We start from the raw sequence: 26,090 nt of genomic DNA, 5'->3' as shown, positions 1-26,090 counted from the left end.
GGAGTAGAATTAGATCATTCGGCCCATCAAGTCTACTCTGCCATTCAATCATGGCTGTTCTATCCCCATTCTCCTGCCTTCTCCCCATAACCCCGGACACCTGACTCCTGTCAGGTATCACAGACTCATGTTCTGCTGTTCCTTTGCATTAAAGAATACATTTCAACATGTAGAGATGGTCATCAGATCTTCAGATTTAGGTTTCTTATTATTGTCACCTGTACTGATGTACAGTCCAAAGCTTTGTTTTGCATGCTTTCCAAATAGATCAGGTACACTATACATAAATAGAATCGTCAAACTTGATAGAACAAAGAGGAAGATACAGAATGCAGAAGTTTGTTCTCAGCATTGTAGTGCAATGGTTCACAGACAAAGTCCAATGTCCGCAATGGGGTAGAGGTGAATCAGCAAGTACCCTGGTCTATGGATGGGCCGCTGAGAAGCCTGATAAGAGGGGAAGAAGCTGTTCCTGAGCCTGGTGCTACACACGTTCTAGCTTCTGTTCCTTCTGCTGGATGGGAGCAGGTAGAAGGAATGACTGGAGTGGGAAAGAAGGGTGAGGCAGGAGGGGTTGGGGTTAGGTGACATTTCGTCCTGACCCGAAACATCACCTATCCATGTTCTCCAGAGATGGAGTCTGAAGTGGGGCCTTGACCCGGAAAGTCACCGATTCCTTCTATTCAGAGATGCTGCCCGACCCGCTGAGTTACTCCGGCTTTTTGTGTCCTTCTCCAGAGATCCTGGCTTGACCCGCTGAGTTACTCCAGCACTTTGTGTCTTTTTTTTGTAACCAGCACCTGCAATTCCTTGTTTCTCCCACCTCCAGAGAATTGGACACCCAGCATTCTTTTTAATAGGGAAAGTATTTCATTTTGGTCTATATGTATGTTTCACTTTTGGTGGTAATCCTTTGTTTCTCTTTCAGTATGAAGTGTTTCGAGCTGCTGGAGGACTTCAGGGCATCAAGCAGTTTCAGATTGAGAGGAAGGCTTCAGATGCATTTGTGCTGCAGGGCTGGGAGCGATCCTTCCCCAGTGTTAAGGAGCTGCTCGGGAGCTTGAAGGGCTGCATGCTAAAATCGGGGAAGGAAAGCTATGTGGTCCACAAATGTTGCCCCCCTCTGCCACATGGTAAGGACTGGCATTAAACTCTGCCGAATCATTTGGAAAATGTCTAAATTTGTTTGCACGGTTCCCTGACCTCCTCTCTCCCTGCCATCCCCAACCCTTATTTCACTCATTTTACTTCAAGTAACCCTTCCTCCCCCTCTCTCTCCATCGCTCGCCTACCCTGGTCGTTGTACTAGTTTTACTGTCGTCCTGCCCTCGTTATCTCCAATCCCACAGCCAACAATGGACCATTGTGGGCTCTGCATTTCATTGATTATCAGGGCTTTTTGCATGTCCTCCATTCATTTGTCCTAAGTACCGTCTATATCTCTCGTTCCTCTCTCCCCTGACTCTCGGTCTGAAGAAGGGTCTCGACCCGAAACATCATCAATTCCTTTTCTCCAGAGACGCTGCCTGTCCCGCTGAGTTACTCCAGCTTTTTGTGTCTGTCTTCTCCTTATCTGATACCGGATCAGAGCAGCAGGAAACACCCAGTACTTTAGGAGTGTTAGCGGAGAGAGATGAAAACTGAGCAAAGGAAAAGACGCAACTCCTTTCTTGTAAAATGCTTAGAATGTTGTTACATAGATGTTGACCAGCTCCACTGTGTTTTTTGGGTTTCAGAATTCTCCAATTTATTGATAACAAGAAACACCAAAGATGCCGAAATTCGACCTCTTACAGCCCAGTTAAATCTGAGCCAGCTCAGCTTCCACCAGATACGGAAGGAGGAAATAATTCAGGTGTGTGTGTTCAAATTTATTTGTGCAATGTTTTGCCGTGCTTGTGGTTGAACCAATGATATGCGATTTGATTGGGATTTTCTCCATTCACTCGTCTTCAAAAGAATTGAACCCAGGTTGTTTAAAAGTACCGATGGGGTGGATGCCGTGAGGGTTACATACGCTGGAGAATCTGGGGGGTGAGGGAGGATTACCATTGACCAGAAACTCAAGCAGATGTTTCGGGTCCAGACCCTTCTTCACCAGTCTGAAATATGGTCTTGATCCAATACATCACCCATGCCTTCTTTCCAGAGATACTGCTTGTCCTGCTGAGTTACTGCAGCATTCTGTGTCTATATATTCAGTGTAAACCAGCATCTGGAGTTCCTCCCTGCACAGTCTTAGCCATACACATGTGATGGCCACAAGACCAGATCACTTGCTTCCTGACACCCCAAGGCCTTTCCACATCGACAACGAGCTCCTCGTGTGTGTGTGGATCTCTACTGTTCCAGCAACAGTTAGGCAGCACAGTGGTGCAGCGGTACAGTTGCTATCTTATAGCGCCTGAGACCCGGATTCAATCCTGGCTACGGGCCCTGTGTGTGGGATGTTTGCACATTCTCCCTGTGACCGCATGGCTTTTCTCTGGTTTCTTCCCCCAACCTAAAGACGTGCAGGTTAATTGTTTTCTGTAAATTGTCCCTAGTGTGTTGGGATAGAACTAGTGTATGGGTGATCACTGTACAGGTGAACATTTTCATATACTCAAAAGAGCAGGTGGATGTGGTTCATTTAATTTCATCTGAAACGAGCCCTCATTGCAGCACTGATGTCTCATTCTCTGCCGATTTGCTCAAAGGCCAATCACCTTGTTGTGTCTGAGGATATTCCGGTTCCACAATAACACAATTGTGCAACATGTCCAATGTGGAAATGGTTCAAGTTCAAGTTCAGGTCAGGTTCAAGTTCATTGTCACATGCACCAATTAAGGTGCAGTGATATTTGACTTACCATACAGCCATACAAGTAACCCTAGGAAACCTTCATGAAGTTGTTAGAATACAGGAACAGTATTTTGGGTGGCGCAGCGGTAGAGTTGCTCCTTGCAGCGCCAGAGACCAGGGTGCTGTCTATACGGAGTTCACCGGGTACTTTGGTTTCCTCCCCCACTCCAAAGACCTACAGGTTTGTAGGCTTTGGTAAAATTGTAAATTGTCCGTAGTGTGTAGGATAGTGCTAGTGTACGGGGTGATCGCTGGTTGGCATGGACTCAGTGAGCTGAAGGCCATGTTCCGCACTGTATCTCTAGAGTCTAAAGGAAAGAATGTTAAAAGTCTCAAATACAGTCTGGTCAGGTTAGTACACCAACACACTATGTCACAGTCATCAAACAAATGGATCGACAGAGCAATAAGAATTAAAAATTGCGGCCAAAACTCTCCAGTGATATATTTTTGCGTTCGTTTCCAGGAGCATCATTTGGGACGAGGAACCAGGATGAATATCTACGTTGGTAGATTTTGTATCCAAGAGGAGGAGGAGGATGACGAGGAGGAGGAGGAAGAGATGAACTCCAGTGGACAGAGGCACAGTGAAGCAAGGGATATTCGTGTGGTGCTGAAAGTGCTGGATCCCAGTCACAGGGACATTGCGCTGGTGAGTAAAGCAAAAAGGAATTTCCTACACTTGCATCTGTAAACTGCTAAACTACAGAGGCACAAGGAACTGCAGATTCCGGTTCACAAAAAAAAACCCCACAAAGTGCTGGAGTAACTCAGCAGATCAGGCACCATCTCTGGAGAACATGGATAGGTGATGTTTTGGGTCAGGACCATTCTAAAGGAACTTTGTGCGTTTATCTGCAAAACTGCATTAAATATAATTCCAAGGAGGAAGTGCTCATGTGGGAAGGAACTGCAGACGCTGGTTTACACCGTGGATAGATCCAAGGTGCTGGAGTAACTCAGCGGGACAGGCAGCATCTCTGGAGAGAAGGAATGGGTGACGTTTTGGGTATCTGAAGAAGGGTCTTGACTTCAAAATCAAGTACAATAGATAGAACAAAGGGGAAGATACAGAGTGCAGAATGTAGTTCTCAGCATTGTAGCGCATCAGTTCCAGAGACAACCCAATGTCCGCAATGGGGATAGAGGTGAATTAGCTTATGGAAGGACTGTTCATGTCTGAAACACAGGTTATCCAGGTGATAACCAGTTCCTGAGTCTGGTGATGTGCACTTACAAGCTTCTGCACCTTCTGCCGGACAGGAGCGGAGAGAAAAAGGAATGACTGGGGTGGAGCCCAAGACTAGTAGGGAAGTTGTCGTGTTCTTGCTGGCTGTTAAGAGCACTGAGATTTAGGAACAAACTCAGACAAGGAGTTGCAATATAGTCAAAAACCCAAGGAATAAAACTGACCCACCAATGTTACGATACAAAATAAACACCATGGTATATATAATAATCCAGGCTCCCCAGGTATATTCATGGTAAATAGGTCAATCTGCATATTTAACTTGTAACATTTTGGGATTGTTAGTATGGCGAATATTTGCACCATAAATTACAAAATTGACAATGGAACGAATAAACTTCCAGCTGTTAATCCCATCCCGACCACAGCTGTATGACAAGTAAGCTGGTCGAGACAAAATGTTATTCCTGAAAATGCCATTCGATTTGGAGCAAGTGAGTTTATCGCCCATCCATGTCTCCAGAGATGCTGCCTGACCCACTGAGTTACTCCAGCACTTTGTGTTCCCCGCAAGATTCCTGCACCTGCAGTTCCTTGTGTCTGAAGATAGACACAAAATGGTGGAGAAACTCAGCGGGACAGGCAGCATCTCTGGAGAGAAGGAATGGGTGACGTTTCAGGTCAAGACCGATACCAGGGAGTTCAGCTTCATTCTGCTGAATTGCCATCTTGTATAACTGGGGTTTTGATAACGTGTACTCCGATAATTCATGTTCCAGCAGCCGTGATCTTGTGACACCCAGATTATTTGGCATGTGTGATTCACATCATTTATTTTTGTCCCTTTGCAGGCATTCTTCGAGCTGGCAAGTCTGATGAGTCAGATTTCACACGCTCACTTGGCCTTTGTTCATGGAGTCTGTGTGCGAGGCTCAGAAAGTAATTGCCATCTTTATTTCACTCTGTGTATTTCACTGTCTGGTTTTGGTTATGAACCTGCTTTGTTGTGACGATAGAATATGTCGTCTCTCCACACCTGCATTCGTGTGGTTCTCCAATACCTGGTTCCCAATCTGTCCCATGCTTTTTGGAGAAATAAGAATGAAACAGAAACCCATCCTGAAGAGACAAAAGATATATGTATAGTCTGGTGTATTTTATTGTTTTTCCTGTAAACTATGGTCCCCTTCCCTTTCTTGACTTGGGTTGTAAACCAAAATCTCTCCCACCCTGTATGCTGCTGTCAGCAACATTAATGGGAGCTGACCTTTGAAGCAAAAACAGGAAACACTTAACAGGTCAGGCAGCATCTGTGGAAAGGGAAGCAGAGTTAACACTTCAGCTTGAAGACCACCACTTCAGAACCATTGAATTCAGTTTCTCTTTCTACACATGCTCCATGACCTGCTGAATGTTTCCAGTATTTTTTGTCTTTGTTTTAGATTTCCAGCACTTGCAGTATATCATGAGCTGATGTCTGTAATTTCCCCCAGTCAGTCTGGCTTCATACATCCTACCAGGTTAGACTCGGGGTCATGGTCTATAAAGAGACCTTAGCGCTCATTTGTTTTTGTTTAGCTTAGTTTCCAGATACAGTGAGGAGCCCACCAAGCCCATGCCGACTCTGGTGTGTGGGTGGAGCAGTTGTGAGGCAGCAGCTCTACTGCTGCACCACCGTGCCGCTCCTCTGGCAAGCTTCATCTCAAACCGCTACAGATTAACACCGGCGGCATGGTGGCGCAGCGGTAGAGTTGCTGCCTCACAGCGCCAGAGAACCGGGTTCCATCCTGACTACAGGTGCTGTCTGTATGGAGTTTGTACGTTGGGATTTAGATGTGGCCCTTGTGGCTAAAGGGATCAGGGGGTATGGGGAGAAGGCAGGTACAGGATACTGAGTTGGATGATCAGCCATGATCATATTGAATGGTGGTGCAGGCTCGAAGGTCCGAATGGCCTACTCCTGCACCTATTTTCTATGTTCTTCCCATGACCTACATGGGTTTTCCGCGGGAGCTCCAGTTTCCTCCCATACCCCAAAGCCGTACAGATGTGCAGGCTAATTGACTTGGTAAAATTGTAAATTGTCCCTATTGTGTCGGATAGTGTTAGCGTGAGGGATCGCTAGACGACGCAGACTTGGTGGGCTGAAGGGCCTGTTTCCGCGCTGCATCTCTAAGCTAAACTAAACTAATGCAATTTCTAAACTAAATGCTGCATCTCTAAACTAAACTAAACTAAACCTTCTCCCAGAGTCCGAATGACATAATAGCTTGTTGCAAATAATTCTATTTAAAATCTATTTTAATCCACCTGGTCCTCTGTGGGGGGAAGTGAGGGGGAGGAGGGTAGGTTCACTCTACACTCATCTTGCTGCCGCACAATTTGGCACCTGCGTTATCCAGAGAAGATATGAAGCCGTGAGCTGTCTTTGGAGAGGATGCGATGGATAGTGTGTGGGTAGATGAGAAGGATCGAGGTTGCTGGGTGAGGGGGCGTTGTAGGTTCGATTGAGGGTAGGAGGAAGTCTAGGTGGGGAGGAGTGAAGAAACACAAGTATAGTATCGCCAGAAAACAAGTGTGATTGTTGCGTTTTGTAGTTGTGAAGTCCACATAAAAAGAAAAAACAGAGACAGCTCTTGGTGCCTTGGTTCACATTTAATGGCCTGTTCTGTTCACACAATGTCAGTACATCCTGCACTTAATTGGCATGTCACAACAACAGTCTCCAAATATGATAATACAACAGTGATGTTGTCTTGGATATTGTATGGCCAACTCTTTGGTTCTTTTTCCTTGTTTCTCACCCCTTCTCCACCCTCTCTCCATCTCTCCCTCTCACACTCCTGGTCTGCCCCTACCTTGTTGCAGGTCACTAATCACTTTCCTACGTTGCAGATATAATTGTGGAAGAATATGTGGAATTCGGACCACTGGACGTCATGTTGCGGAAGGAGAAAGGGAAGATGAGCCCTGGGTGGAGTCTGACAGTCATTCAGCAGCTTGCAAGTGCACTCAGCTATCTGGTACGCATCAGTACTTCATCCACTTCACGGTGAACGCCTCCACATAGATTCAAAGGCAAACTCTTTTCATAACTGTCCATACATTACACCAATTGCTCCCAATCTGTTCCATTCACGGCCAAAAAATAATCAAATATACGGACGAGCCATTTTTTTTAAGGTTGCATGATAAATGAATTGATAATTTTGCCAAAATGATTTCATAAATGATAGGAGCCAGAATTAGTCCCAGCAAGTCTACTCTGCCATCAAATCATGGCTGATCTTTTTCTTTTTCTCACAGAGAGTGGTGAGTCTGTGGAATTCTCTGCCTCAGAGGGCGGTGGAAGCGGGTTCTCTGGATGCTTTCAAGAAAGAGTGAGATAGGGCTCTTAAAGATAGCGGAGTCAGGGGATATGGGGAAAAGGCAGGAACGGGGTACTGATTGGGGATGATCAGCCATGATCACATTGAATGGCGGTGCTGGCTCGAAGGGCCGAATGGCCTACTCCTGCACCTATTATCTATTGATCTATCTTTCCCTCTTAACCCCATTCTCCTGCCTTCTCCCTGTAACCCCTGACACCCGTATTAATCAAGAATCTATCCACCTCTGCCTTAACAATATCAATTGATTTGACCTCCACAGCCTTCTGTGACAATGAATTTCACAGATTCACCACCCTCTGACCAAAGAGATTTGTGTTTCCAAACCATTTAATGTTGGCTTTGCAGCTTTTTAGTGCAGAACAGGAAAGCATTAAATAAAAATCCAATTAAATTTTTGAAAACCGTATTGAAGCATGAAATTACATTTTTTTGGACCCTCTAAAGGCCCAGTTTCAAGCCCGTTGTCGGCTGATTTTTGGGCTGTGTGTGGCCCTCAGTTGGGATCCAGCACATTACAACCCAATTTAAATGAACACCACAGTGGAAGATGAATATATCTGTTCTTGCGATGAGAACGACATTTGGTTCCCAAACTCTGATGACCTGTGGTTTGACTTCTGTTTCCTCTTATAACCCTCAGGAGGATAAAAACATGGTGCACGGTAACATTTGCTGCAAGAATGTCCTTGTTGCCAGGAAAGGACTGGAGGAGGGCAGCAGCCCTTTCATCAAAGTCAGCGACCCGGGCATCAGCTTCACTGTGCTCTCTCGAGAAGGTCAGTCCATGCATTGCAGGAAGCATGATTGAAACGTCAATGGCTGAAACGTCAACTTGAGTCTGATGAAGGGTCTCGACCCTATTCCTTTTCTCCAGAGATGATGTCTGACCCGCTGAGTTACTCCAGCTTTTTGTGTCTTACTTGGTGTGGAACAGGGTTCCTGCATCCTCTCAGCCTCGTGTTGACACGATATCTCAAGTTTTAAAATTCAGTTTCAGTTTAGTTTATTGTCACATGTACCAAGGTAGTGTGAAACGTTTTTGCTGCATGCTATCCAGTCAGCAGAAAGACAATACATGATTACAATCGAGCCATTTACAGTGTGTAAATACAGTGTGATAAGGGAATAACGTTTAGTGCAAGGTAAAGTCAGCAAAGTCTGATCAAGGATAGACCAAGGGTTACTAAAGAGGGAGATAGTAGTTCAGTACTTATCTTACTCTGTTTTCAAATCCCCTCAATCAACATTTAACACTTATGTACACACACTGGGGACAATTTACAATGATACCTCTCCAGTTAGCCTACAAATCTGTACGAGTTTGGAGGGTGAAAACTCACGATGCAGACAGTATCCATGGTCAAGATGGAACCCGGGTCTCTGGTGCTGCAAGGCAGCAACTCTACCGCTGCACCACGTGCCGTTAGTTAGTTCCCTTGACATTATGATCACTCCCTTGCTAAGCACCTTCAAATGTTTTGCTTCATTGAAGGAATTTTGTAAATATAAATGATGCAGGAACTGCAACAAGAGAACAAGGTAACAGGTAGATGGGAAACACAACTGTAAACATAAACACAGTGAGCGCACTACCACCTCTTCACTTCCCTTTGACTGTCTTCCCGTAAGATAGACACAGTTGGATTTTAATTTTAGTTTTGGAGATACAGCGTGGAAACAGGCCCTTCAGCCCATCCGAGTCTGTGCCGATGAACAATCACCCATACACTAGTTCTATCCCACACACTAGGGACAATTTACAGAAGCCAACAAACCCGCCGTCTTTGGAGTGTGGGAGGAAACCACAGCACCTGGAGAAAACAGGGAGAACGTGCAAGCTCCGTACAGACAGCACCTGCCATCAGGGTTGAACCCGGGTCTCTGGTGTTGCAAGGCAGCAATTGTACCGCTATGCCACCCTGTTAACCTGAGGATGTGGATTTAATATATGTACTATAACGGAGGGTTGAATGGGAAGGTCTTGGTGGAACAATTTGAGAAACTCCTCATTTTTACCAATCTTTGGCTTCCTAGAGCGTGTGGAGCGAATTCCATGGATCGCCCCAGAATGTGTCCAGACCGTTAACAAATTAAGCCTGGGTGCCGACAAGTGGAGCTTTGGAACAACAGTGCTGGAGATCTGCTGCAATGGAGATGTTCCACTGAAGGAACGAACTCTGTCAGAGGTAAATTGCAACCTTAGCCTGGGTTGAGGCACTGGAGGGAGGTAACAAGAGAGGGCTGACCTGCAAAACATAACTGAAGCACTAGCTGGCCACGGTAAAGCAGGAAAGAGAAGTCAGGCTTTAACTTAAGTTTTAACTTTAAGCCTGAAGAAGGGTTTCGACCCGAAATGTCACCTATTTCCTTCGCTCGATTGATGCTGCCGCACCCGCTGAGTTTCTCAAGCACTTTTGTCTACCTTCGATTTTCCAGCATCTGCAGTTCCTTCTTAAACATTCAGGCTTTAACTTGTGTCCTCTCAAACTATGGGTCTGAAGAAGGGTCCTGACCTGAGACATTGCCTGTCCATGCCCTCCAAAGATGCTGCCTGACCTGCTGAGTCCCTCTGGCACATTGTATTTTGCTCAGCATTTTACCTTTTTTTCAGGTGACCCACCCACCCTTCCGTTCTTCCCACCATGTGATTCAGTACCATGCAGTTTCAATTGGAATTATTTTCCTTGCCTGTGTCTAAGTGCCAGATGCCATTATCTAAATGGTGGCCGACTAGGAAAAGGGGAGATGCAGCGAGACCTGGGTGTCATGGTACACCAGTCATTGAAAGTGGGCATGCAGGTGCAGCAGGCAGTGAAGAAAGCGAATGGTATGTTAGCTTTCATAGCAAAAGGATTTGAGTATAGGAGCAGGGAGGTTCTACTGCAGTTGTACAGGGTCTTGGTGAGACCACACCTGGAGTATTGCGTACAGTTTTGGTCTCCAAATCTGAGGAAGGACATTATTGCCATAGAGGGAGTGCAGAGAAGGTTCACCAGACTGATTCCTGGGATGTCAGGACTGTCTTATGAAGAAAGACTGGATAGACTTGGTTTATACTCTCTAGAATTTAGGAGATTGAGAGGGGATCTTATAGAAACTTACAAAATTCTTAAGGGGTTGGACAGACTAGATGCAGGAAGATTGCTCCCGATGTTGGGGAAATCCAGGACAAGGGGTCACAGCTTAAGGATAAGGGGGAAATCCTTTAAAACCGAGATGAGAAGAACTTTTTTCACACAGAGAGTGGTGAATCTCTGGAACTCCCTGCCACAGAGGGTAGTCGAGGCCAGTTCATTGGCTATATTTAAGAGGGAGTTAGATGTGGCCCTTGTGGCTAAGGGGATCAGAGGGTATGGAAAGAAGGCAGGTACGGGATACTGAGCTGGATGATCAGCCATGATCATATTGAATGGCGGTGCAGGCTCGAAGGGCCGAATGGCCTACTCCTGCACCTAATTTCTATGTTTCTATGTTTCTAAAACATAACTGAAGCACTAGCTGGCCACGGTAAAGCAGGAAAGAGAAGTCAGGCTTTAACTTAAGTTTTAACTTTAAGCCTGAAGAAGGGTTTCGACCCGAAATGTCACCTATTTCCTTCGCTCGATTGATGCTGCCGCACCCGCTGAGTTTCTCAAGCACTTTTGTCTACCTTCGATTTTCCAGCATCTGCAGTTCCTTCTTAAACATTCAGGCTTTAACTTGTGTCCTCTCAAACTATGGGTCTGAAGAAGGGTCCTGACCTGCGACATTGCCTGTCCATGCCCTCCAAAGATGCTGCCTGACCTGCTGAGTCCCTCTGGCACATTGTATTTTGCTCAGCATTTTACCTTTTTTTCAGGTGACCCACCCACCCTTCCGTTCTTCCCACCGTGTGATTCAGTACCATGCAGTTTAAATTGGAATTATTTTCCTTGCCTGTATCTAAGTGCCAGATGTAAACACTTCCATTTATCTCCACAACTTAAACCATTCTCTTCTCACTTTTTCAATGTTGATGATGGATCCTTGACTTCCATTTCTCTGAAAATTAACTAAATTGACGTATTGAAACAAGAACTGCGGTTGCTGGTTTACAAAATAAACACACAGAGCGTGCTGGGGTAACTCAGCAGATCAGGCAGCATTCCCTGGAGAACATAGATGGGTGATGTTTTGGGTTGTGATCCATTAAGTCAGGGCTTGAAGCCACTGCTTTCCGTTTCAGTAATGATTGTGTGTCGTTAACGTGCATCAAATTGTGAGAGTAATGTCCCTTTTCCAATTCTGTGGGGGCCAGAAACGTGGTGTCTCTTTGTGTACTATCTGGGTGTGGTCTGCTGTATGATCTTACTGGATTGTATGCAAAAACAAAGAATTTCACTATACCTAGGTGCATGTGACCATAAAGTATCATTGAATTCTGTTTTGCTTCCAGAAAGAGAGGTTTTATGAGATAAAGGGACAGCTTCCAGAGCCATCCTGCAAGGAGCTTGCAGACCTGAACAGCCTGTGCCACAGCTATGAGCCAAACCAGCGGCCGTCTTTCAGGACCATATTACGCGAGCTCACACTGCTGCAGCAACAGAGTAAGTGCTCCAGGGCCGACCTTAAGCCGATTGACAATAGACAATAGGTGCAGGAGTAGGCCATTTGGCCCTTCGAGCTAGCACCGCCATTCAATATGATCATGGCTGATCATCCCCAATCAGTACCTCGTTCCGGCCTTCTCTCCATATCCCCTGACTCCGCTATTTTTAAGAGCCCTATCTAGCTCTCTCTTGAAAGTATCCGGACAACCTGCCTCCACCGCCCTCTGAGGCAGAGAATTCCACAGACTCACCACTCTCTGTGAGAAAAAGTGTTTCCTCGTCTCCGTTCTAAATGGCTTACTCCTTATTCTTAAACTGTGGCCCCTGGTTCTGGACTCCCCCAAAATCGGGAACATGTTTTCTGCCTCTAGCGTGTCCAAACCCTTAACAATATATGTTTCAATGAGATATCCTCTCATCCTTCTAAACTCCAGAGTGTACAAGCCCAGCTCCTCCATTGTTAAAATTGTTAAGGGCTTGGACACACTGGTGGGTTGCAGCGCACCTGATACTTGTGGTGGCTTTGTAGCAGCATTAGCACTGAGATGCTCCGAGACTCAAAACGTCGCCCATTCCTTCTCTCCTGAGATATTGCCTGTCCCGCTGAGTTACTCCAGCATTTTGTGTCTTCCTATCTCTAATGTCTTGCGAACTGTTTTATCACAGATCCAGATATTTCGTGTGAAAACTCGGTGCCAACGGTCTGCGACCCAACCGTCTTCCAGAAACGCTACCTGAAGAAAGTCCGAGATCTGGGAGAGGTGAGGTTCTTTACCCTTGATCATCCTTGTTGGTTGATGCCCGTTCTGAATAAGCTCCTGTCTCACGGGTCAATTACTGAGGTTGGTATGTTTGCCTCGTGTTTGGATCCATTCACAGCAAATGTCTGGTTACTGGGCAGAGTGATTCTGAAATCAGTGTTTCAGTGCTAGATTTGATCTGGGGCATAAAATAATACAACAAAGGAACAGGCCACAATCTCACGCCCAACACAATGCCAAGGTAAACTAATCTGTGCCTGCATATCCCTCCATTCCCTGCGCTGCTGGGAATGGCCCCGGGATTTTGTGAGCGCCCGCCCGGGGCTCCAACACCAAGAGCCTGCCGGGGCTCCAACACCAAGAGCCCGCCGGGGCTCCAACACCAAGACCCGGTGCGTGGCCTTGCATCGCCCGACGTGGCTTTATTGGCTGCGGGACATTGAACATCGCCCGCCGGGGGCTTTGACTCTGTCTTTGACTCTGACATGGGGGGGAGAGGGGAGTGCAGGGGAGAGATATGTTTAAGTTTTGCCTTCCATCACAGTGAGGAGGACTCACTGCGATGGATGTTTATGTGAATTGAATTGTGTTGGTGTGTGTCTTGGTTCTTTTTTTGTATGGCTGCAGAAACCAAATTTCGTTTGAACCTCATGTGAGGTTCAAATGATAATAAAAGGTATTGTATTGTATACATGTTCCTATCTAAAAGCATTGTAAATGCCACTCTCGTATCCGCTTACCCCACAATGCTGGCAGTGCCTCCCAGACACCCGCCACCCTCTGAACAAAATGCTTTCCGTGCCCATCTCCTTTACACTTTCCCCATCTCACCTTAAAGTGACGTCCTCTGGTCTTTGATATTTCCACCCTGGGGAGGGGGCAAAGGGTTCTGACTGTCTGACCCAACTATGCTTCTCACTTGAATATTAAGACACTTGACAGGCTCTGACTGCTGCAGTGAATGTTATACTTGCCGAAGGCTTGGGACATCAGTGCAGGAAATGGATTGTGCTCTGCTTGATTCCCCGGTGTCAGCATGGTGTAGGTTTGTAGGTTAATTGGCTTTGGCAAGTTGTAAAATTGTCCCTAGTGTGTGTGTAGATTAGTGTACAGAGTGATCGCTGGTCAGCGTGGACTTGGTGGGCCGAAGAGCCTGTTTCCAGGCTGTATCCCTAAAGTAAAGAGAGTCATAGAAACTCACAACACAAAGCCAGCTCCTTTGGCCCAACCTGTCCATGCTAACCAAGATGCCTCATACAAGTTAGTCCAATTTTACCCTGTGTTTGGCCCATATCCATTCAACCCTTTCCCATGCATGTACCTGCCCAAATGTCTTTTAAATGTTGTTAAGTACCTGCCTCAACTATTTCCTCTGGCAGCTCATTCCATATACCAACCATCGTCAGAGTGAAAAATGTGTCCCTCGAGTTCCTATTAAATCTTTCTCCTCTCTCCTTAAACCTGTGCCCTCTGGTTCTTGATTCCCCAACCATGGGGGGAAAGATTCTGTGCATTCACCCCATGTACGCCCCCTATGGGACTGAGCCTGTTGGTACTGGCCTAGACAAAATGTGTGCGAAGAAACTGCAGGTGCTGATTTACGCCGACAACGGAAACAAAAAGCTGGAGTAACTCAGCGGGTCAGGCGGCATCTTTGGAGGAAAGGAATAGGCGACATTTCTGGTTGAGACCCTTCTTCAGGCCTGGCCTGGTACTGGCCTATATCATTATGGTGGGGTTATGGTGATGTTATGGGTACTTCCCTTGGCATTGGCCTCTGATCTGGAGTGATTTATAATTGACCTGGAATGGAAATCCCAGCATAGGCTGTCGCAGTACCTGTCTGCGCTCACAACCCTAGGCTGGTGTGTATCACAGAAGGACTCTGCAACATAATCAGACATTGTGGTGAATGGATTCATACACAAGGCAGACATACCAACCTTAATTACATTGAATTATGACACCTTACTCCCACCCTCAGCATATATTTTGCCAGTGCATGCTCCAGGGTATAGGATGAATTGGCCGTTCACTGGTAAGTGGGACCTGTTGGGGAGTAGATAGAGATACAGCAGGAAACAAGCCCTTCGGCCCACCAAGTCAATGCTGACCATCCCACTTTTGCACCCATTCCCTGCACACGAGGTGCAGTTTATAGAGGCCAATTAAGCTACAAACCTGCACATATTTGGGATGTGGGTGAAATCCGGGGTTCCGAGAGGAAATCCATGCAATCACAGGGAGAATGTGCAAACTCCACACAAAGGCACCCAAGGCCAGGATGGAACCCGGGGCTCTGGCGCTGTGAGGCAGCAGCTTTCCCGACTGTGCTGCCCAGTCTGAAGCCGGGTGATTGACGGGGAGATGGGTGGAAGTACACGGTAGTTTAAATAATTTTGCTTCATTTCAGGGCCATTTTGGTAAGGTGGGTCTGTATATCTATGACCCATTCAACGATGGCACGGGGGAAATGGTGGCAGTGAAATCACTGAAGTCGGACTACAGCGAGGAACTCCACACGAACTGGACCCGAGAGATCGAGATTTTGAAAACTCTCTACCACGACAACATCGTCAAGTACAAAGGAAGCAGCAGTGAGCAAGGTAATGGAGCAAGCGGGGATCATTGATGGGCCATTGTACTCAGCTTTAGTCTCTACGCCAGTTCCATCAAATCCCTGTGCCCAGAGTGCAGTGAGAGGAGGCAGGCTGAGGAATAACTGCTTTCCACGCTGTATGTCTAAAATAAAGAAAAAACTCATCGGGAGTGAGTGCACAACTGCCGGTCTTTAACAAATGTCTGCCATCATTGTGTTCTCAGGAGGGCAGATTATACAACTGATCATGGAGTTCCTGCCGCTGGGCAGTCTGCGGGACTACCTACCAAAGCACCATGTGGACCTCGGGCAGCTTCTCTTGTTCGCTCTGCAGATTTGTCAGGTAACACAAGACTCACTTGCACGGTTTGTCCTGGTTGAATTATTTAAGCATCCCATATCCCCTTTTTAACAAAAATAAGATTACTACAAGTTCAGAAGACAGCTAGTACCCTATTCCAAGGAAATGTCAATCTAAAATAAGACAGAAGCAAATATCAATTCAAAACCATCAGACTATTGAACACTGCAACCTCCAAATTATATAGACTTGGGGACATTATTTTTGACTTTGTACTACTATTGTCGATTTATTTTCTGTTATATATACTGACCAAATACTGTTCCTATAGTTAATATATACTGAACGTTGTTTAGTATGAGTTTTACAGAGTACAATGTTCACATATATTTTGTGTTGCTGCAAGTAAGAATTTCATTGTTCTGTTTTGGGACATATGATAATAAACACTAGGCAGACACAAATGCTGGAGTAACTCAGCGGGTGAGGCAGCATCTATGGAGAGAAGGAATTGGCCGATGTTTTGGTTCGAGACCCATCTTCAGACTTCTTGACTCAAGCCCTTCCAGTGCCCAGCGGTCCAGGACAGTGGCCTTCATGCCTTGGTGTTTATGTATTACATTGGGGTGATGTGCTGCCCTGTAAATATGTCCAGAGCACACAGTGCAATCAAACCATCAAGCTTTGCTCTTGTAGTTTTGAAGGCAATGTGTCGATGAGATTACCATCGCCATTTGCTGAACATGAGGGGAAGACAATACATCACAGCCCTTGGGCCTTATCAGGATCACCTGAAGCCCTCTGTACAATGGATGTTGACCCTATTCAGAAAGATTATTTCCAACTCCAAAGAGAGTTGAACAACAGAGTTTTCAATGCTAGTTGAAACCTTGGCCCGTACATTTTCTAATCATTGATGGAACGTGGGTGCTGCTGGTAAGGTCAACGTTTATTGCCAATCGGTAATTGACATCAGAAGTTCTGTTGAGCCACAGCCTTGACCTGCTGCACACCATGTGGTGAAGGTGCTGCCACTGTGCAGTTGGGGTCTGTGCAGTCTGTGTCCTAGATGGCTGCCGTGTAGGGAAAGTGGACGCTAGCGCGCTTTGGCTGCCGCTGCTCTCTCTTCACACTGTGTTTTTGATTTTCTGTTTTTGGATTGAATTCTGTTTTTAATTTGTGTCTGTGATGTCTTTATTACTTATTTTATTCCGATTATATGTTTTTATTCCGATTAATCTATGTAAGGTATCCTTGAGATGTCTGAAAGGCGCCCATTAAATAAAATTTATTATTATTATTATTATCCTAAATTTTGCAGTGGACGAATGGCAATATATTTTCAAGTTGTATTAATTGCAGTAGGCTTTGCTCTAGATCCGGAAGTGTATGAACAATAAGCATATTGTGAGACCAAGAGTGTTGGAACGGAGGTGTTCTGAGCAGGGATTGCTTGGTGGGCCACTAATTTGTAACACTGGCTTCATAGATGGAGTGCAACTTGAAAATACATCCCAATGGTTCCCGCTCAAGCTGGGACAATTCTGATGAGAGTAAAGAGAATACCACCAAAACCAATAGATTTATCAAATGCTTGTATCCCTTCATGAATGCTTTAGTCTGAAAATCTCGTCTTTATCCTCAGACAAAAAAATAATACATTTAGTGAGCAATGAATTAAGTTTGTATTTATTTTACAACACATGAAAAGAACAAAGTTTCACCAAGTAAAAGATTAATTTTATATGTATTTCTGTAATCTAAACATTGCTTTAAAAAAAGCTGAGGTATCCAACAGGGACTCCTAGCTAAAATTGATTTATAGTTAGAAATCACTCAATGGTGTTATTAATTCCACTGCCCCAGCTTCAGAAGCAGGTACCAGCATATATGCTACGATGTTTTAATTGGTGGAGATGTTGAGCAGTTGACCCAAGTGATCAGGCCCCTGACTCCTGCTCTTTGTCTACAATTCAGGGCATGAACTACCTTCAGTCCCAGCGCTATGTGCACCGCGACCTAGCTGCAAGAAACGTGCTGGTGGAAAACGAGAACGTGGTGAAGATTGGCGACTTTGGGCTGGCGAAAGCCATCCCCGAGAATCAGGACTATTACCGGGTTAAGGACGATGGAGACAGCCCTGTGTTTTGGTGAGCTCTTGCACGACAACAGTGCGAGCCCTGAAGTGGCTGGCTGCTTCAGCTAAGAATGTGGATTACACGCAGGTCATGGGGGGAACGTCAAACTCCGTACAGACAGCACCCGTAGTCGGGATCGAACCCGGGTCTCCGGTGCTGCATTCGCTGTCAGGCAGCAACTACCGCTGCCCCACCGTGACCGCCCTTCTGCAGCAAAGAATTTAAGATTACAAGCCCCTCCTTGACAATATTCCTCATTTCAGTCCTCAATGGAGCCGCCCTTTTTCTTGCACTGTGTCCCTAGTCCTGGGCTCCTCAGCCAAGGAAAACATCTTCCCTCCATCTCGCCCATCAAACCCTTTCAGTTCCGTGTGTTTTGATGAGATCTCCTAAATTCTCGAGCATATAGTCCATGTACTCAACCCCTCCTTACACAGCAAGTGAATCACCCACTGAGTGTATTGCATCTGTATGCTGATCTAGGGCTGTGTGAGGAGGGAGGGTGTGTTCTTTTGTGGTTAGCTGGCTTCCCCGGTGAAAAAAACATTATTGATGGAATGCTGGATTTGTGCATCATTTATATTCTCTTTTATTCCAGGTATGCCGTTGATTGTGTGAAGGAAGGGAAATTCAATTTTGCTTCTGACGTCTGGTCATTTGGAGTCACGTTGTACGAGCTGCTGACGTACTGTGAGAGTCGCCAGAGCCCACCTGCGGTAGGTCTCCCACCATAGCTCGCACTCATTGCTGCACACTTTCACAGAGTCATACAGCGTGGATGCCGGCCCTGCCGCCCAACTTGCCCATGCCACCCAACATGTCCCAGCTGCACTAGTCCCTCCTGCCCACATTTAAGAATAAGGAGTAAGCCATTTAGAACGGAGACGAGGAAACACTTTTTCTCACAGAGAGTGGTGAGTCTGGAATTCTTTGCCTCTGAGGGCGGTGGAGGCCGGTTCTCTGGATGCTTTCAAGAGAGAGTTAGATAGGGCTTAAAAATAGCAGAGTCAGGGGGAAAAGGCAGGAACAGGGTGCTGATTGGGGATGATCAGCCATGAACACATTGAATGGCGGTGCTGGCTCGAAGGGCCAAATGGCCTGCTCCTGCACCTATTGTCTATTGTCTATTTGGCTCATATCCCTCTAAGCTAGTCTGAACCATGTTCCGAACTGTTTCTGAAACATTGTGAAAGTCCCAGCCTCAACTACCTCCTCTGGCAGCTTGTTCCATACACCCCTCACCCTTTGTGTGCAAAAACAACACCCCTCAGATTCCTACTAAATCCTGCAGAGATCCCAACTCCTGCAAGCAAATGTGAAGTCGGCATTTCTTGTGTATCCTTTGCTTCTCGCTTACACACATGGTCGAGGTTGTTAATGTCAGGCTGGAACGCACCCAGAATAAGAGTAATCCCATCAACGTGGGCAGGACTTGGACCTAACTGCCAGTGGCCATCAGGCATCAAACCATGCCTGCTTTGCTGTTACTCATTGACCACGCAGTGTTCAGAATCAATCTGCAGAAAGGTCACTATTCAGTCTCTCTGCAAGACGACTTTGGCTTTGTCGAACCAATATGGTGTGCAGCCACCTTAATGAATGCGAGCAGAGAACTTCAATGGAAATCACTTGTTTAACGACCCTCCAGGTTGTTCCTAATATACTCAACTCCTTTATCATTGTTGTCCAACTATGTGTGAGCCAAACCAGAGCATGAGTTGAAGTCTCCATCTTGGCCCCTTATGAACTAACTCCATTAGCTTGTGAAGGAGCTATGAATGCATGAAAGAATAACTCAATTCTTTTCAACATTATATACTCAGAAATTTATTGAGATGATCGGAGTGACACATGGACAGATGACGGTGGTCCGATTGATCGATCTACTGGAAAAAGGCAGACGTTTACCCTGTCCAAAATTCTGTCCAATGGAGGTAAGACCATAAATCTCTGGCTTTGAGCGTGAGGTTTCATTTCACACACACACACAGCCCCTCCCACTGTACAACTGAGAATGACCAACCTTTTCTGAATTGATTTCCTTTAATATGATTTCAAGAGTCAGTGAGACGTACCAAAATGGTGTTCTGTGTTGTTTCTCTTTAAGCCTTACAATTCATTTCAGTAAATCTGCATCACATTCTTTTTCTCACAGTCGGCATCCTTTCCAACTTTTTTTTTTGCCTTGATCTGATTGCATCAGCCTGTGTTTAGCTGACCAATGCCTCCAGCATTTATCCCTGTACTCCAGTGTCTCAAGTGTGTGTAACCTTTCCACAACATCTTAATATTAACACATCAGCTTCATTCTTTTTAGACTTCCACTGCTGTCTTTTCCCCATTTACAAAAATATACTGTATAGGTCCAAAATGTATGACCTTGCATTTTCCTGCCTTGAAATGTATTTGCTGCAGTGTTTTGCCTGTTCACATCATCCCTGTAGTTTATTTCTTGCATTACTGCCAATCTTTGAATCATGGACAGATTTACCTGCGGGTCTTTCTCCCATTTCGCCCAAGACATTTATACATATAGTGAATGGTTGTGGTCCTGATGGATTCTTGTGGGTCCTAGCATGACAAAATTAAAGTCTTCCCCTGCGTGCCAACTCATCCTCTCCTGCCACCCATTCGGTTTCCCAGCCAGAGCTATACATTGGCTTTGATGTGTTACTTCATTTAAAAAAAAATTTTATTGGAAAAAAAAATTACAGTACATCTGACGTATGGCATTACATTTCCCTCCATTTTGTTTTTTTTAATAAATAATAACAACAAAATAACCCTAACCCGCCCTCCCTAAACACCCCTTGGCAGCTAATGTTTTCACAATACAAATATATCACTAAATCAAATGCACATTTTAACAATAATAAAGTAACAAAACAGAATAAAGGCGGCTCCTTACTTCATAACAAACTTGAATTATAAAGGAGGAGGACTGACTGAACTTTGTTGCCTTCCACCACAGTGAAGAATGCTGTGGTGGATGTTTGTGTTAAATTCTATTGTGTATTGTGTGTTCTTTTTTTAAGTGTGTCGCTGCTGGCAAATTCATTTCACTGTACCTTTGTTGGTGCATGTGACGAATAAACTTGACTTGGACTTTGTATCAGCGCCTTCTCAGTGCATATACATCCGCAAACACACATTTCAGTCACCCCTTCAAAATGTTTCTTCACTCTTGTTAGACAAGATCTACACTTTTAAAATCCATGTTACCTGCCTCTGACCTGGATATTGATCATTTCTCAACAAAGGTGTTGGGCTGACTGAAGTGTCAATTCCCCCCCCCCCCCCTCCTTACGCCTTCCTGCACAGTGACATGCACAGGTTCTCAATCGAATTCAATATAATGAACTTTATTTTTCCGTTAGGAACATTGGTTTCTGCAGCCATACAACAAAAAGAAACAATTTTACAAGACACACAACCAACTCAATTCACACAGACATCCATCACAGTGAATCTCCTCCTCACTGTGATGGAAGGCAAAGTCTTGTCTCTCCCCTGCTGTCCATCCACTCCCGATGTTAAAGCCCCCGGCGGGCGATGGTAAGTCCCGCGGCTGTTAAAGCCGCGCTCGGCGATGTCAGGCCCCGCCCCGGGTCGTTTTCAGCCCCGTAACTCGGGCAGGAGAAGCTGCCGCAGAGGGAGCTCCAAAAAGCGGTCTCCCACCAGGGACCCACGAGCTCCCGATGTCACCGTCCACAGGCCTGCAGCTGGAGCCTCCGAAGCTCCGAAGTCTGGTCGCAGTTCCTGAATATAGAGAGCCATGGCAAAAAGTATCGTTAAATGATCTGCAACATTCTAACCTACCTCCTTCAGAACGCTGCACAGTGGCGCAGCGGTAGAGTTGCTGCCTTGCAGCGCCAGAGACCCACGTTCCATCCTGACTACGGGTGCTGTCTGTATGGAGTTTGCACGTTCTCCCTGTGACCCCATGGGTTTTCTCCTGATGCTCGGGTTTCCTCCCACAATCCAACAACATACAGGTTTGTAGCTTAATTGGCTTCAGTAAAATTGTAAATTGTCCCGAGTGTGTAGGGGAGTGCTAGAGTGTGGGGATAACTGGTCGGTGCAGAGTGGGTGGACCGTAGGACCTGTTTCTGTGCTGTCTCTCTAAAGTAAAGTCTAACACCATGGATTGTTTGTTGCACATGTTGTGCTGCAGCAAGCAAGAATTTCATTGTCCTATCTGGGACACATGACAATAAACTCTCTTGACTCTTGATATGTTACCATTTGCAACATTACTTTTCTTTTCAGAATATTATTTTGCTTAATTCTCTTGATGTCTAGCTTGTTCCTCTTTGTCTTCTCTAAGCCTGCCATTTCCCTGTCAGTTCAATGGTGAACTAAGCACACTTAACTTTTCTTTCCCCTGCAGATTTATGATCTGATGAACGATTGTTGGAAATCCGACCCAGCTGAACGACCCAATTTCCACGAGTTGTCTAAAACATTTCAGAAACTGTACGAGAGATACAGAAAGATTGAAACGTCAAGCATTCTCCAGAAGTGAGAAACACTGAAAGCTTCCAACCAACCTTTGTCTTTCTTTATTATTCCCTCTGCTGCCCTCCTGATCAACCCTGCCCCCATCGATCTCTCCCCAACAGAGGGCTGTTAACTGTTGCTACAGCAGCAAAAGCGATGCCAAATTGTGCACAGTCACCTCCCATGGATGGCAGAGAGTTTGTCTTGGTGTTTGATCATGGCTGTCTGTTGGCTGGGATATTGATACAGCACCTCGGAGTTCTTCAAACTGTGCCAAGACACAGAGCCCAGGCCTTGATATTGTGTCTCAGTGCAAAGACTAAAATAATACCGGTCACATTTGTAGCACTGGAATCTCATTTACATCATTGCTGTTCAATGGAGATTTTGATGAATTGTAACCAAGAAGTGTGACTGAAAAAGACTTCTGCCGAAGGTCAACATTTTTAACTCCTTCCAAGTATTCAGGGTGGGTGTATGAGTATCCTGATTTCAAGACAAGTGCAAGGACACATCGGCATACATCCTACACTTTGCTAACTTTATCAGAGTTGAAATGCCGTGGATAATTTAATCTTGGGAAATGCAGTTTGACTTTCCCTGTGAACAATGCCTGTGAGGCTTAAAAGATGTAATTTAGTGTCTGATATAATTTGCTATGTCACACAACAAAACTGGTGTAGCAATGTTTATTTTCAGAACTATGCCAAGAATTCACTCTCTTACTTTTTAATACTGTCAGTATTTGTGTCTTAAAAATGCTAGTATATATGTACTTTATATATTTTGATTTATGATATATAATGGACAACAATTCAATTTTGGGGCCTATAGCTCTAAGGTTTATATTGTTGGGAATTGAAATTCGCCGCCATCTTCTCTAATATTAGTACTGTTGCATGTCTTTTCTGCACTATCTCTGCCAAATGAGGTTACCAAGCATCACGTTGGAGAAGGGGAACCCTCGTTTGTTCCCTTGCCAGGGTTGCGATATGGCTGACCGCTGAATGTGGAATCTATTTGTCTCCTCATTATAACCCTGCATCGTGCTGCAGTCTAGAGTATATTCACAGATGCATCAGTGGCCTCATCGTGCTAAGGTTACATGAGCTGCAAGTTGAGAGAAGCCACGGAAGATCGATGAAGCCAGAAAACTCTTAAACAGAAGCAGAAGTCCCAACACCATGAGTCGACACAGGTGACTGAGGGTCTAAACACCTGTGAAGGGATTGAGCAGGCAGTCTGACCAGCACCACCTCCTGGGTTCTGGTACTGCACTTTTTACAGTGTTTCCACACCGTTCCACAACCACTGTTCTATTAGTATTCAAACACTTTATATCTTGCACGTCAATGAAAATATGGAAAGGCACTTCACAAATCATGTTAGTACAAACTGATAGTTGCACTTACTTCGTATGATAAAGATGGAGTTGATGATACTCATTGGGAAAGTTGGTTGAAATCGTTACTGGGCTTAGTTGTGATCTAGTTGTAAAACAGTGAAGCAGAGCATGGAGGAGGGTTCCTCCCGTGCTTGATCAATGTGGCCACTGCTTAATGTAGCTTTTGGGAATTCTCCAAGCTTGGCTGGTTGTTGTGTGGTTGCTCCTGACTGGCCTGTTGTTGATGGGCTGGCGTGAACTCTGGTCTTTTGGGTGTGGAACATCTTCAGCAGAGTGCAACCAAGAATGGAGCTGGCACTCTGTAATTCCTTCAAGGAAGTTTAATCATTGATCTTCAAATATCTTTCAACAGTTTGAGTTTAGTTTATTGTCACATGTACTGAGGTACAGTGAAAAGCTTTAGTTATGTGCTGTCTAGTCAGCGGAAAGACAATTCATATTTTTAAAACTGAGTCTCGAGAATTTGTTTTTCATCTTCGTACCCCTGTGTGGTTTATCAGTCGCTCCAAACACAGCTCAAGCATTGAAAGGATTTTTGAACAGCCTCTTAAATCAAGGCTGAATGACACCTATTATCATTCTCCAGGCTGATTAGCCAATTGGATTGTGAGGCTGCCCAGCCAAGGATGTCACGTTTGAAGAAGGGTTTCAAACCAAAACGTCACCTATTCCTTTTCTTCAGAGATGTTGCCTGACCCGCTCCAGCTTTTTGTGTCTTACAAGGTGGACAATATACTGTGCGGAAAATCAGGTGAGGAACGAAAGTAAGATGGATGGCTTGTTCTCCACTTCTCCTCCCTTTGATGCATGGTGGACGATCATTTTATAAGCCGTGACGTATGCACAAAACTGCTTACTGGAACAGCAGATGCTTCTCAATCTCACCTTGCGCCTGGGAAGTCTTCCACGATGCAATTCAAGAAAAAAGCAACAAATGGTGGAATTACAGAGCAGACATTTTGTGTTGATCTTCAGCACAAAGAGAAGGAGCAGAGCCGCTGATCTTGTGCTCATTATCGAGGACACTTTGATTTGTTTTTTATGACAGTGACTTATTTGTGAGGACAATGAGCTGAACTCTGCAGCGCAGGACGGCACGCCAGTTAGAAACTTGCTACGGTTTCTGAATAATTTGCATTTATATACTATCTCCTGTATAATAAAATGCCAAAGGTAGATAATGGGCGTATTATAAAGCAAGCCACCGGTTGTTCAACAAGAACTTGATTGTGAAGCATTTGAACTGGACAAAAAAAAAGGCTTGAAAATCACCAAAGATATAGAAAACTCAAAATACCTTGTGACATGCAGTTTGTTTTTAATTGGATGCACCATTATATTTAGGGATTGATTGTCAATGATGGGAATAATGTATGTCATGTCGTATTGCACAAGAATGTGGCCAATATACTATTTAAAACTGATTATTTCAAGTTCAGGTTGAGCACGGCATAAACTATTTTGGAATACTGTGTGTGGAAGGCTTTGTGTACACAGATTTGCACTTTGTAAAGGAATGGGGCGAGTGAGTCCTTGGTCCGTGTTGGCCGGCTCCTCCGTCTAATTGCCCACAAGGAGGTTCACCACCTGAGCCCTCAGATACGTGGTTCACTGTTCCCACGATGTCATTGGGGAGGTTGCTCCAGGACTTTGGCCCAGTGATGTGTAATGGGCAGATTCCCAGTTCAAAATGGTGGGCAACTTGTAAAGGATGGCCTCACCCTGCTGCCTGGCAAGTTCCTACAGTGCATCTTGTTTGGCTTCACTCCAGACTATGTTTTTTTTAAAAGAAGAAGCTGCTCTGCGACGTGAGGAACTCCTCGTGTACACTTGTCATTGCTTTCCCTAATGTGTAAATCTCCTCTCACCTCTCAGAGCTTTGACTCGCACCCTGTACTTATGGGAAGCATTGATATTTCACCAGATAGTTTTTTTTTTTTTGCAGATGTAGTTATGGGTTTCACATGGCTAGCCAAACATCAAATATCTGTGTATGTGACAATGTTGTAAATGGGTAGCACGGCTGGGTTATTTTATTATGCAGCAGGTTAAATGATCTTGCCAATATTTAGGATAACGGGGCTTGAATTTAAGATGGATGTGGGTTTAGGTTATCTGCAGATATTCCTTGTCCAGCCTTAATTGGAGCACGTACCAATTCACGTCATTTATCATGCAATTACTTTATTTTATTCTGATAACCATATTGTGTTTATGCATTGTAATTATTCTGCTGAAAATAATAAATATTCATTGTCACTGTCTGCTATTGCTTGTCTTGCATATTTGTAGAGTAAATGCTATTTAAGCAAGGGGTAAACCAAACTGACTGGCGCTTGGCCGGTGTTCATGTAACCTCACATCCCTCTCATTGTTGGAGGGATAGGACAAA

At 45.1% G+C, this 26,090-nt stretch overlaps 1 protein-coding gene across 2 annotated transcripts in view; it reads left to right on the top strand.

Moving 5' to 3' along the window:
- Window positions 1-25,962, top strand: part of tyk2 (tyrosine kinase 2) — a 74,739-nt gene extending 48,777 nt beyond the window's left edge. Inside the window, exons 10-24 of one of the 2 annotated variants that reach the window (XM_033012190.1) lie at window positions 929-1,133; window positions 1,737-1,855; window positions 3,312-3,497; window positions 4,886-4,973; window positions 6,930-7,057; window positions 8,067-8,202; window positions 9,461-9,612; window positions 11,841-11,991; window positions 12,661-12,755; window positions 15,169-15,361; window positions 15,579-15,697; window positions 17,633-17,805; window positions 18,392-18,509; window positions 19,617-19,727; window positions 22,184-25,962. In XM_033012190.1, the coding sequence (XP_032868081.1) occupies window positions 929-1,133; window positions 1,737-1,855; window positions 3,312-3,497; window positions 4,886-4,973; window positions 6,930-7,057; window positions 8,067-8,202; window positions 9,461-9,612; window positions 11,841-11,991; window positions 12,661-12,755; window positions 15,169-15,361; window positions 15,579-15,697; window positions 17,633-17,805; window positions 18,392-18,509; window positions 19,617-19,727; window positions 22,184-22,318 (2,109 nt within the window). In that variant the 3' untranslated portion in view covers window positions 22,319-25,962. The remainder of the gene's footprint in view (window positions 1-928; window positions 1,134-1,736; window positions 1,856-3,311; window positions 3,498-4,885; window positions 4,974-6,929; window positions 7,058-8,066; window positions 8,203-9,460; window positions 9,613-11,840; window positions 11,992-12,660; window positions 12,756-15,168; window positions 15,362-15,578; window positions 15,698-17,632; window positions 17,806-18,391; window positions 18,510-19,616; window positions 19,728-22,183) is intronic. The other variant, XM_033012191.1, reaches the window with a different exon arrangement.
- The last annotated feature ends 128 nt before the right edge of the window (window positions 25,963-26,090 follow it).

Source organism: Amblyraja radiata, chromosome 35, assembly GCF_010909765.2.
Source record: "Amblyraja radiata isolate CabotCenter1 chromosome 35, sAmbRad1.1.pri, whole genome shotgun sequence".
Classification (NCBI taxonomy): Eukaryota; Metazoa; Chordata; class Chondrichthyes; order Rajiformes; family Rajidae; genus Amblyraja; species Amblyraja radiata.
This window is presented reverse-complemented; position numbering and strand designations above follow the sequence as displayed.